We start from the raw sequence: 13,015 nt of genomic DNA on the forward strand, positions 1-13,015 counted from the left end.
AGGGTAACGGAGTGGATTCAAAGAGAAGGCAAGCGTAGCAGAGGGCGGCAGAAGATTAAGTTGGCGGATGAGCTTAAGAAGTTTGCGGGGATACGGTGGCCGCAACTGGCGAAGGACAGGGTTAATTGGAGAGACATGGGAGAGGCCTTTGTCCTGCAGTGAGCGCAGTCAGGCTGATGATGATGATGTTAGCGGTCGTTGCAGCATAAAAGGTGAATTTGAGGGCAGTGATGCGCAACGCAGAACCAGACGACATCCGCATTCTTTTGGTACCGCTGCCACGTCCCGCCTTGTCTAGTGATGATGTAGAGTCACGTGACAGCAGCGAGAGACCGCCCGTCCAGGCGGTGAGAGATGTATTCCACCCCTATCCTTCGGCAACGCAATACAGAAAGGAGCTGTGCTGACCTAGCTAAGGCATTTGTACTTACCAACTGTAGATAAAGGCAAAGTAACCACCGTATTTGCTCGCCAATAATACTACAATCTTTCTCTTAGCGGCCATTACAGCCAATTTTTTTTTTCGTTTTAAGTTATAAAGACACCAGTTTTCCACGGTAGAAGACAAGAAGGATGATGAATTCTTGAAATTGAAACTTGGAAAAGGAAATTGAAGCTTCAATCCGCTGAAAAGTGTCAACGAGGAGACTTGCCTTCGTTTGAAGATTGTTTCGAAATCTATCTTTCTTTATTTTCCCCGCGGAAATTGTATAGAGAAACAGGAAACTTCAAACATCGTTTATTACCCGAAAGGGACTTAAACACTCGAAAGGACAATCGGTTACATTGCGACGGCAAACAACAGCTCCTAGATAAAAAAAAAAAACGCTGCATCAGCTTGATGCTGCACTTGGCCCAGGAAAGGCGCGACTGTACAAAGGTGCTATAACAGTCGCATGATCTCCATGCTGGACTCATTGAAGACAACTGCTGCTGCATGAAAAACCCGTAGTTACGCGTTGGTTACAGCTTCGCGCCACTCATTCAGCCCTTCCCCTCGCCAGCCTTTGACTTGCCAGCTTCGCCGTACTTTCCGTCGCGCAGGGCGCGCTTCAGATCCCTCGCCCAGAATCGAGCCTCTTTCATGCGCTGAGCTGGGACCTCCCCGAACTCTGGCCTCTGCCACAGCTGGCTGTTCGGGTCCGGAGCCAGCAGTGCAGTGAGCCTGATGGCGTAGTTCAAGTTATTACACAGCTGCAAGGTCAAAAAGAAGCTCTTGTTGGCTGTGCGGCACCACGGTCTAGTCTTCTGCATCGGCTGAGCAGCATCTTTCAGGAACTCGGCGACGTAACGACCGGATTTCGTCACGGACTCTGAACCGCCGTCCTTCTGGAGAATCTGGTTGACCATAGTGGCGCTGAGTCCCATCTTCTCTTGCACGCCGTACAGGAGCTCGACTAGTTCCAGTTGTCCGAATTTCGCCTGCTTCAGGTATCCTTCCTCCAAGAACGTGACGTCAGCGCTGCAAAGCAAACAATATTTGCTGGTTTGGTTTTGTTTATGGGGTTTAACGTCCTAAAGCGATTCAGGCTATGAGGGACGCTGTAATGGAGGCCTCCGGATACTTTCGACCACCTGGGGTTCTTTAACGTGCGCTGACATCGCACGGTACATAGACCACTAGCATTACGCCGCCATCGAAATGCGACTGTCGCGGCCGGGATCGAACCCGCGTCTTTCGGGACTGCAGCCGAGCGCCATAACCACTGTGCCAACACGGCGGCAGCAGTAACTGCATGCGTGGATTATTCAAACGAGTACCTCCCGTGAGAGACGAGGTTATAATGTTTCAAGACCTGCTGCTGGGCTTGCTGATTATTTTCCATGCCTACAGAAACCCATTATATCACCAAGGGCACATATGATCAAGTAAACCACAACAATAAAAAAAAACACTGCTGCAGGGAAACCAGGACACAAAGTTGCGTGACAAACGCGAAAGCTGAAAGCAAAGCCAGCAAAAGGTCACAAAGAAAGTGAAGCCCAGATAAAGCACAGCAGCAGCAAACGCGACATCGCGGGAGATGCTGCAGAACATACCACAATTAAGTAACAAAAGCTTAGAACAATGGGAAAATTGTGCAGCAATGTGCTCCATGAACATGGATTCGCTTCCTTTCGAGATAAAATTTGACAGCGCTGAGCGCTAAGTCCTGGCGTCCTTCTTTGTTCTTGTGCTTCGTTCTGCTTTCTTAGAATGAATGTTTAGTTCATGTTTGACCGAGAGTAAGTCGGTCGAAAACGTTTGATGCTAATTTCGATGCTTTGTCGTGTCGTTTATCTGCCCGCATGATGCCCTAAAAATTAGAAACAATCGTTAGGAAACGTTACGGTAATGCGTAGTTTATAATACATTTTTGTCAGCACCGGATCTAAAAGTGCGTAAGGCACGGTCGTACGGCCCCGAGTCCAAGTGCATAAGCGCGCCGATAATTCAGCTGCGGTGCCTTCAAGCAATGTCCTATAGATAACAAACAGCGGTCCGTAAAACTTTTTACTGGTGTCTCGGGTAACCTGGCTTATACGGGTCAATACGGCAGCATTTTTGCGCCAACACCTGCCTATGGAGCCAATAGCAGCTGAGGTAAAGTGTCGCTTTGTTCAATGGCGTACGCCCCGATCAAGCTCAGACTCGCAGACATGTTGCGACGCGGTGCGGCATAGTCAAGAACGTGAGAGACCTCCAATGGTTCTGTACACTTCAGCGCCCCCTCCCCTCCCCCCCTTTCAATAAGAAACAAGACTCCCAGGCAGCGCCTTCCTCTCGGTGACAGCTCTCACTGTCACTTTGCTCCCCTCTTTGTTATTGGGTTCAAAGTTTCAAGAACCAAACAATTGGGTCTCCTGCTTTTACCTCGGGGCGACCTCCTTGGAGTTGGCGTGGTAGGCGTATTGTCCGAGAACCAGGATCACGAGGAAAGGCTTAACGACGTCGGGACTACGATGAGTCTTCTGGAAGAGTTCGGTCAGGAATCTCCCGCTGGGGCAGAACACGTCGTCTCCGTCATAAGACGTCGGCACCGCCGCAGCCAGCGCCCTCTTCATTCGGATTCGGAAGAAATCCTGCACGTCCCCCACCGACTTGGCTGCGACCACGGCTAGCGCCAAGCTGATGAAGCCGATGATCAGACCGGCTTCGTCCAGTGCCTCTCGACTGGTGGTACTCTTTCTGATCAGGTCTGCCAGGTAGGCGACGATGCCGCGAGAAGAGGGCAGGGGCTCTATTGGCTCCAGCTTGCGCGCGAAGAGGTCCGGTATCTTGTCCAGGTTCAATACGGGGATCAGGACGTCCGGGTAAGGCCTGTCGATGGTGCGATCCCTGACCTTGTAGATGTTGGCAAACAGAGGCTGTTTTGGGTTCGTCGGCGACGGCGTGGCCGCGACGCAGTCCAGCATGAGGCCGTCGAAGGAGTCGTGCCACTCGTTGGAGGCGAAAACCTTGAGCCACGCAGCATACAGCGAACGGCGAGTGTCGTCATCCGGGTACTTGACGCCCTTCAGGACTTCCCGTGCGCCCTTCATGGCCACGATGTCGTTCCAGTCGTTGCGATAGTGTATGATGAAGTCAATGTGCGGTGTAACCGGAGGCATCATCCGAGAAAATGCGGCGAAGAAGTCGGAGAACGCTGTCATAGCTGCAAAGTGCCAACAAAAGGTATTACCATTGACAGTACGGAGTGTCTATTCGGGTAGCAGCATCTAAATGTCTTACACTCGAGGGATCACGGATGGAATAAATCGCCACCTGTACTCCCTCCTTGAGGAATTTACTCTGTTAAATGCCGTGTTCACTTCTGCTTCGGCAACGAATAAAAACAAATTTAAGGGGCACTTTGGCTGTCTAAAGTGCTGCAAGGCGAAAGCCTTTCCTGGCGCACTGTTTGGCATTGACTGCGAGACTGTTTGTGCTGTACTAGTGCTTTATTTGACTACACACTTTGACTGCACATTACAACTACACACTTTGACTGGCGACTTTGACTGCTTCTTTGTACGACTTTCTGCCTGCTTCGATGAGTTCGGTTGGATCCATGGCTCTGTTCGCAGTAATGAGGCATGTAATGTGGTCATCCACGGACGCCTTACGCACCCTGTCGGAGTGGACGACAACAATTTTATTAGCTGCCGTGTGCTCCAAAAGGTGGCGTCAGCCATCCGTGGGTGACCTCATTACTGCGAATCCGTGCACTCTGACGTCATAACCATTTCGACCAACCGAAAAGCGTGACACCTCTGCTGACAACCTTCTGTCGATCACGATGAGGCATTAAATGTTTTCGCCTTAAAACAGCCATCCTATGCCCCCAATGGACAAACCAAGGAGGATGATGTGCTACTAAACCCAACGTATAATCTACCATGTCTGCAGTATCTTGTAGCCTGCCTTTCGCTAAATAATAGCGCGAAAGCACTATTCCGATGGGTAAACCCCGAGCAAGATCTTGGGTTTGTTTGTGGGTTTGTGCCGAGTGGAATAAATAAAAATAAATCAAATAAATATCCGCTGGATTCGAACCCATGGCGGCGCGAACAGATCAGTGGCCGAGAGCAGGCTACTGTCGCAGCCGAACACGCCTTGTGTTAAATTGCAACACACTCGTCTCGCGCTGTGCATTGCACATCATCATCTTCATGAATAAATACTGCTATCAAACTAATATTTGCGCTTTGAGCGATATATATGTGGCGGTAGCGACAGAGAGATGTGCGCTGCATGCGTGGACAACGCTGTGGCAGAAACACGGCACTATAGCAATACGCGTTGGCGCTGACAGCATTGCTTCATTAACGCGGCACTGTAGCGCAGGCCGCAGGCGTACATTGGGTAAATCGGCATTGACGATGTTCCATTAACAGGGATATGTTCCATTAACGAATTTCTCTTACTGTTTTCTAATATTGAAAAATTTTGCCCAAGAGAGTTGGACATACCCTAGTGTCTGAAGGTAATCGAAACAGACGTGTAACGCTCACGAAAACAACGGAAACCAGAAAGTTTAAGGCAACTTCGTAAGCAATGAGTGGCCTTGCAATTCAGAACAAAGCACGCACCTACAGTCGCTGACTTAAAGTATGTAGGTCGCGTCAAAACGCAATGAACGTGGATCATTAATTCGGGAATGCTAGCCGCGGCTGTTACCCTGTGGCGATCTCTCTCCAGAATTCGGTCCGGGCGGAGAAGTGGCTCGGTTTGAAGATAGGTGGGAGTAATGCTCCTCTTCGTGCTATGTACGGTTCATTCCCAAGTTATTTACAACTTCGACACGGGCGGCCGTGATAGCTTAGATCAATTAAAATGCCACGCCAGAGCTCGCACCTGACGAAACACTGTCAGCCTACTCGTCCTATAGTTAGCGCTATAGGTTTCGCTATTTCTCGATTTTTTTTTTATTGCCCATTGCCAGCGCTAGACATAACCCTTACACCACTCGAGTGTGTCTCTGCACCGAGATCCCGCAGTCGCCGCTCTCGTCTCTTAAAGGTGCACTGAAGAGGATTCTGAACTCGCCTTTTTGCCGCGGGAACTCGATCTACACGTTCCGAACATTCTAAGAAACTTCGACTTATTGCCCTGAGTGGCCGATTTCCCTAATTAAATCGAATTAACGTCCGGCTCCCGCCTTTATTTTTGAATTCTCCCTCGTACGATGGGCGGAGTCAACCAACGCGTGGAGTGCCTTTCAGCCAGCTCCGTGGAGGCTTTTCTTTCGCTTTATGTTGTTTTTTTAGGTTTCCGTCAATAAATAGTTTAATTCGCTGATAATATAGCCGCAAAATAAGCCCGCAAAAAGAAAAATTCGCGCGGACTATTTGCTTCTGCGGATTACTACGTATTACTCCGCCGATGGCAGAGCGGCAAGCCGCCACGGGACTGGGTGAAAGGCACTCCGCGCGTTGGTCGACTCCGCGCACCGTACGAGGGAGAATTAAAAAAAAATAAAGGCGGGAGCCGGACGTTAATTCGATTTAATTAGGGAAATCGGCCACACAGGTCAATACATCGAAGTTTCTAAGAATGCTCGGGACGTGTAGATTGAGTTCCCGCGGCAAAAAGACGAGTTCAGATTCCTGTTCAGTGCACCTTTAACGGAACTTACCTGCCCTTTTCCCGTTGTGGCGCATCACCGTGGGCGCATCCAATCGAATCACTTGTCGTGCATATCGATAGGCAGTACAGCGCATGCACACTGAAGCGGGGAAACAGGAGACAAAAACAAAAGGCAAGCGCCCGAACATAGTGTCTGCTTACTGCCTTTGATTAGTAGTATGCGGGAAGGCACCGAATTTCTCCTTCAAAGGTGTCCGTAGCACACAGTTAAGCAAATGAAAATTGCTCCGAGGAAAGGAATGACGCAGTAATAACAATTTTTCATTCGACACCAGGCGCACCGTGAGTGAACGGTTGGAGGGGAACAAGCACGAGAGAAACAGGCCGCGTATAGTGGAGAATTCCGGGCAAATTTCGATCACCTATAGGAATCTTGAACGTGCACTGGCAACGCACAGCACGCGGGCGTTTTATGCGTTTCGCCTCCATCGAAACGCGGATTAAGCCCCCGTCGTCGAGCTCAGTAGCCGAGCGCTCCGATTACTGAGCCTCTATGGCGGGTGCGGGGTAGCGAGTCCGTTCAATGCAAGGAGGAAGGAAAACTCAGGGGAGGCCCTCGCTATCTGAGCAGGACGTCAAAAGGAAGGAAGGAATAAACTTTATTAGGCACGTTTTGTCGTTTTTAAGCCACTGTCAGTGGCCTTCATGAAGGGGCAACCTGGAGGATCCAATCTGCGATATTCGCTTGTATTTCTTTGTTTTCATTGTGTATAATCTTTTCCCAGCTGTCAGCTGAGGGATATGGCAGGAGCTTTCTGGGGGGAGGATTTCCCTCGCATCCCCACAGAATATGGTGATCATCTGCGTTAAGTTTTTTGTCACAACTTTGGCAAATAGGCTTAACGACACCTTTTGTAATTAAGGGCAAATGTGCCGGAAGCCACGCGCTTTCGCAAGGACTACTGGGAGTTTTTGGCCGACGGCGCAGCCAAAGGTAACGCTGGGCTCAATGGCGTCGTCTGCTGCAATGCCAGTTCGCGCTGAGACGGCAGCCAAGTGGGCGGCAGGCTTTAAAAAAAATGTGACGTAACCGCCCCTCTCTAGTTCTTTCTTTCCGCCATGGTTCAATGGGACGTTAAATTCCAGCTGTCCCTCGAGCTCGCTGTAACCCTCTCATCTTCGAACGCACAAAGAGCAGGCGAGGCGGCGCGCGAATCCGATATCCGATCCGCGCGTTTGCGCCGGCATGGAGTCGTCTCGCAAAGTGGCCCGCACCGCGCAAGCCTTCAGCCATAAGCATGCCCAGCTGTCTCTATGTGGGCACAGACGTCGCCGTGGGAATGCTGTTTTCGTTACGGGCAGTCTGATGAGACAGCCCCTCCTCTTTCGGGTAATCCTATACTGTCAAGACGCATCTCTGAGTGAGAATAATCGCACAGAAATCTGACCCACTACACACGTGCAAATAATAACCTGTGGCGCTTAAAAAGACGAATAACCGATTGTATTAGAAATGTTTCAAGGCCCAAAGGCGACACAGACCACGTCAGTACAGAGAAACAAACACGGGGTCACAGAAATGCGGCTACAGACATTTTTGGTCAGTACCTGACGTTTGTAGTCAGAGGATTTACATCATTCTCAAAATAGAACAAGTGTTCATGCTTGCAGTCGTTCTGACCCCCTACAGCCACGAAACCACCCTGTTCCTTCAGCCACCGTTGTCCCAGCTAGACAACGTTTTAAGAGGTGCATTACTGCTGGTGTCTGTTCTCGTCTTCAACCAGCGGCTGAAGCCGTCCGGGATAATAGGCGTACTGTGAAAGGTGAAGACCTCCTGGCAAAGCGTGCGGAAGAAGCGCATGTGAACTTCGCGCAGTCGTTTCACGAAGCTTACGCTTCACACACTATATCAAGACCGTAAAAGAAATCATGCCGCTCCATGAATCGTGGCAGTGAAAATTAGGTGGCGGGGCTGCGACCTTTCCAGAAAAAAAGAAAAAAGCTACGGTCTGTAGGTCTACATCGCTTACGTGAAACTCTGGCGTATGGGCTTAGTCCACGGAGCCTCCTGTCACTCCGAACTGCGTCCCGTAGACTTTACTCGAGGTGGAAGCTATAGACAGCAGCGGCAGAAACCATGCATTGCGCCTAACAGCGTCACTAGCCCAGCGCTTACTGTCTTCAACAACCTTCAAAAATACATCTTCATGACTCCTTCTAAAGTATCGCACTCATACAATCTTCAAAATGAGCTCATGACTTCTTCTGAAGTATTGCGTACTGCTTCGCGTAGACGAAGACAAACACAAGCATGAAAGAGATTCTGAAACTATAGCATCACAACGCCTGTTACACGTTTCGAAGGCAAGCACGCAGTTCGTCACCGCGTGTGCACCCAAATACAGCTATACGACAAGAGAACGGGCACTTACCAGCTTGGTGGACAATCCAGAAACAAGGATGCGTGTCAGTCACGAACAATGTTCACTGCGCGAGTGCTTCTAGCGCGGGAACAAGCGCGGGAAGAAACGTATACACTGCAATGAGAACGCCGAAGAGGCTGTGGATGTCACGGCGAAAGAAATCGCGCAATGTGATTGGTCCGTCTACGCGTTTTATTTTCAAAATGTTAGGACAGATGGCGCCACCCTCCCGTTGCACCGTTGCGTACGCAGACGCTTGAGTTGTCTATCTGGTGGCTCAAACATTGCTCGAACATGAGAAGGTGCGCCAGAGCTAACATGGAGTGGGTAAAGATAAAGTCCCTAGATCAGATAAAAGGAGATAGGCGAGTATTACTCGGGACTTACCCAGGGAAGACAATAAACACAGTGGTTAGAGAGATGAAAAGCAAATTGTCGGAGAATGTTGCAGGGCGTAACCTGGTAACGATAAAGGTGAGACCGAATAATGTTCTCAGCGGTAGAGCTAGAGTGTACTAGAATTCTAGTACACTCTAGTGGCGCTGCACAAGTGGTGGAAAGATTAGCGTAGGGAGTTGACAATACGAGAAATGTAAGTGAGATAACACCGCAGAGGTGTGCACAGTATACCGGAGGTGCTGGGACGGAACGGAGATGTTGACAGCTACGTGATTACTTGCTTATCGGGAGATAAGGAAGCTAAGCCAGAGAAATGTTTCGAAATGGCAGAAATAAACAGGGTGGTGCGCGGAGCAGGTGTTGGTGAAGGGTGTGGACGATATGGCATCTATTTTAGGGAAGGGTGGGAACAGGGATCGGCTGGCGGCTTGCGGGCCGTGCAGTAGCTTTTTTAGGGATTCCACGAGAACTCCGGGCGTAAGGGTCGGTGGAAGCGAAGATGAAAGTGTAATAACGGAAACTGATTCCAACAAAACAGCCACTAGTTCAGGGCGGCAGGCTTTACACAGCCCTTGAAATCTTTGAACACCCTTAATTTTCGATACAGTTCTTAATTCTTTGAAAAATTTGAATTAACCTCACCTAACTCTTTATAAAAGCAAATTTCTACACAGACACCGAGTTCGAACCGAATTTGTGCTCACTCTTTGTGTTTTGTTCTTCACTGCCTTTTGTCTAGTTCTTTGTTGCTTAGGTGTGTCGTGTTATGATGCATTAGTTATGGGCTCTGCATTGCCCCTCTTATCGTGCCTGGTTGCTTAGGTGTGTTGATTTACCACTGCTTTCTTAATGCTTGTGCATTGCACGTATACATAAATCATCGCATCACTGTAATAAAAAGCGTGAAAAAATTGGCTATAGCATAGTGCTCTCGTGCACTGGCCAGCGAAACTTCAGCTCGCGCCGAAAGCTGGCCAGCGGGTCGCGCATTACGTTCCTTCTCTCAAATACGATGGAAGCCGGTGGTCACAGACCCTGTTGCTGCTTCAAAGGTTAGCAGAATGCGACGCCCGCAGGTGTCAAGTCGGCTTCAAGACTCTGCCAGGGCGTCGGTGCCAAGACCCCTTCGAGAGGTTGGCGTCAAGGCCCTCCCAAGATGTCGGCGTCAAGACCCCGAAGCGCATGCCGCCGAGGCTGCAGTGAAAAAAATTCAGGGGGGCACTTTGTTGACGTAATGTGCGGTGAGGCGAAAGCATTTTGCGCGATGCTGCTGCTTGTGTCGCTGATGTGTGGTTAAGATGTTAATTAAGCACACAATTGTTTGTGAATCTTAAATGCTGGAGACACTGGAGGGCGTTTGGGAGGCATCCGTCTGATTCGATGCCTTTCTGCAAACACCCTCCCGCGTCCTAGACAAGGAGAACTACATGTGCGTTGGAAGGAAGTAGCGTAGCCATTAGCACCCTCGGCTGCGGAACGGGAGGATGGTGGTTCGAATCCCATCGTGCTCAAAGATTTTTCTTCTGGTCTGACTAGAAAAAGCGTGACACCTCTGCTGACAACCTTCTGCCGACAACGATGAGGCATTAAAGGCTTTCGCCTAAAAAGACGCGACTTGAAGGACGTGCAGTGCGTGCCGCCCAATCTGAGCCGAGGTGTCCTCAGCGTCAAGGCCCCACAGTTCGTGTTGCACCAGCCGAACAAAGGAGGCGTAGAAGGCAAGAGGAAACCGAGGCCGAATAACATTGCTCTGTGTATGGTCGTCTCCGGTTCCGCATTGATATTATCCAAATTTACGCTGCTAGAGGCGCTTCTGGTTCCGCATTGGTGTTATTATCATTGACTTCCACTTTGCACTGCTGGAGGCGTTTCCAAATTCAGTCCTCACACTATAGTCCAGTGGTGCGCCAGACGTCGCTGAACGTTGCGTTAGGTTGTCGTCATTGTGACGAGAATTGTTTTAAACAGTTGTAGTTTGAAGACTAGTGCATGTCGTTTTAAAAATGTTAGTACGAGCCAAACGAGCACTTCGGCGTGCCCTGTCGTTTAGCGGCCCACACCATACACCACGAAATCGTGACGGGGCGTAAATGTATACTTTTTTTAGTACAGCTACAGGCACACAATCGCCTCTCATCGACACGCGCTAGGAGTTCACCAATCGAAGGCAGCTCTCATGAGACGATGCGAACCATCGTGCATCACGGGACGCACCATGACGTCCAGTCGCTTGCGGAGAGTGCGCTCACTACGAGCCGCCTAAGTGATTGACATTGATTGTTCACAGTCAGTGACTCACTTTTCTCTTCCGTTTATCCGGTTCTGCTCTTTCATCCTCAAGTTGGTTTGGTTGATTGAAAAGTCGTCTAGTAAACGAACAAGGAACACAAACGAAGACGTCATGCTCTTCGACAGTGCTGAAGGTCGAGGCATTGCTACGAGCAAATCGAATGCGCTGGCATTTCACCGACCTTCGTTTTAACAAATGACGAGCTTTTCATGGACATATGTGCGCTTTGGCACACATTTCGAAGACACTTCCCTCGTGTCTCTTTTCCGGTTACTAAAACTTATTGCAATTATTATATCTTAAAACCTCGCAGAACATCGTCTCTCTCTAAAACAGCTCTGACAAAGTACTTCTCAACATTCAAGTCGACATTTGCACTGTTACAAGCGCCCTTCTTGAGACACTTGGGTGAGATTTAAAAATAGGCAAACAAATTGTTTGGGATGTACAGGCAATTTCGACCTCTTTGAAAGGTTACAGAGCTATTCTTTTCTTGTAACCTTTATCACTGCATGCACTGGCATTACAGTCCTACATAACAGCAGTGCTCTTATCCTGCGAATATTGTGTGCCCTTTATTGTTCGCCTAGTTTTTATATGAGATAAACCACCAGCCTCCGACTCATTTGAATGGGAGTTATTGAAATGAGCAAGCCGCTGGAACTTCCCTTCTTGAATTTGGTGCTTTTTGCCGTTGCATCGGCAAACGGTGAGTCGTATTTTTTTTCAAAACAAAGCCTTAGTACTTGCTTGGAGATTTCCATATCCTGTATCGCCGTTCGTTCCTTTATTCTTCACTTCTTTCTGTTGATCGCAAAGCTTTAGGTAGATCAGAGAGATATGTTCCGCCAACATAAAATCTTGCCGCTATTGGAGTAAATCACTGGAATTGTTGAAAGATCTGCACAAGTCGCGTAAGGTTACTGAGTCCGGGTATTCCTTGTACAGTGTGATGTCACGACTGCCAGTAGCGCAATAAAGTGAAGTCAAGCGTATGCAACAATTAAATGCTTCCTTTGTAATTGCATTATGACGAGATGTCATCATGGAAAGTTAAAACTGTTTTTCCAACATTCTTTTCAAGATATTTAGCGGTTATGTAGCTGCATGTAGCATCAGGGTTTTTTCCGGTTGTAAGAGTTCGAAGTTCCCGTGCCCTTGTGACGACGACAGGAAAAAAAAGGCGTCTTTTATCATTTGCATTACTGGGATCCACATTTGCAACTCTCCTAATGAGCGGCCGTAAATCTCCTTATAGCCCCTTACTCAATCGTCTACCCAACTCTGTTGGATGAAAGATCAGTTGACGGAAAAAAGGTGGTGGCGCTCAGCGAGGACATCACTCTGAACCTGGCACCAACGAACGTGTTTTCAGATAAGTTCGTGCTATCAACCGCAAGAACGAAAGACATAGTGCACAGTGAGGTAAGATTCCTTTGAAAAGTTGTTTTCAGAACAGCATACGCGCTCTTCACAAAGATAGCTTTTCCGCCTGTCTCTCCCTTTGGCAGTTTGACACCTCGGAAATCAGACGAACGCTTTATCACGATGAAGCTCGTATGGCCGCCGTTTCTATGCGGGATGACGGTGGTGTAATTGAAGTGGTAAGTATAACAACGTATATAAGTATAATAGTATAATAACGTAGTATAAGTATAAGAAAACACCGGAAGTTTTTTTTAGAGGGTCCATAATCTTGAAAAAAGGTAACTTGCTTTAGATTTATTCTAACCCTGGGGCTATATTAGGGGCTACGGCAGGCATTAAGTAAGAGGCAGATGATTTAATTAGTTGGCTAATTACCAAAATGTGAAATAACTTATTTCAATTTTGTATTTGCATTATTGTATG

At 48.6% G+C, this 13,015-nt stretch overlaps 2 protein-coding genes across 2 annotated transcripts in view; one reads left to right on the top strand and one right to left on the bottom strand.

The window, feature by feature from the left end:
• The window catches only part of LOC149330895 (venom metalloproteinase BumaMPs1-like), a 37,746-nt gene that overhangs the window by 6,800 nt on the left and 17,931 nt on the right, over positions 1–13,015 (top strand). The window contains exons 2-5 of the mRNA XM_089559507.1: positions 9,951–10,105; positions 10,483–10,592; positions 12,423–12,589; positions 12,676–12,768. Coding sequence (XP_089415633.1) covers positions 9,951–10,105; positions 10,483–10,592; positions 12,423–12,589; positions 12,676–12,768 — 525 coding nt within the window. The remainder of the gene's footprint in view (positions 1–9,950; positions 10,106–10,482; positions 10,593–12,422; positions 12,590–12,675; positions 12,769–13,015) is intronic.
• LOC149330896 (uncharacterized) lies at positions 799–8,603 on the bottom strand. Its single transcript, XM_089560012.1, has 3 exons — positions 8,485–8,603; positions 2,855–3,635; positions 799–1,462 (listed from the first exon to the last, which is right to left on the bottom strand). Exons 2-3 carry the CDS (start codon positions 3,631–3,633, stop codon positions 985–987), a joined length of 1,257 nt encoding a protein of 418 aa, XP_089416138.1. The 5' UTR covers positions 3,634–3,635; positions 8,485–8,603; the 3' UTR covers positions 799–984.

This window comes from Amblyomma mixtum, chromosome 9 (assembly GCF_055824585.1).
Source record: "Amblyomma mixtum isolate Tamu chromosome 9, ASM5582458v1, whole genome shotgun sequence".
Taxonomy (NCBI): Eukaryota; Metazoa; Arthropoda; class Arachnida; order Ixodida; family Ixodidae; genus Amblyomma; species Amblyomma mixtum.

Bases quoted from the DNA above. Each gene is read 5' to 3' on its own strand.
- LOC149330896 (XM_089560012.1), bottom strand. From the start codon at position 3,633: ATGACAGCGTTCTCCGACTTCTTCGCCGCATTTTCTCGGATGATGCCT. The intron at 1,463-2,854 runs GTAAAAGCAGGA...TTTGCTTTGCAG, and splicing joins TCCAAGGAGGTCGCCCCGAG to CGCTGACGTCACGTTCTTGG.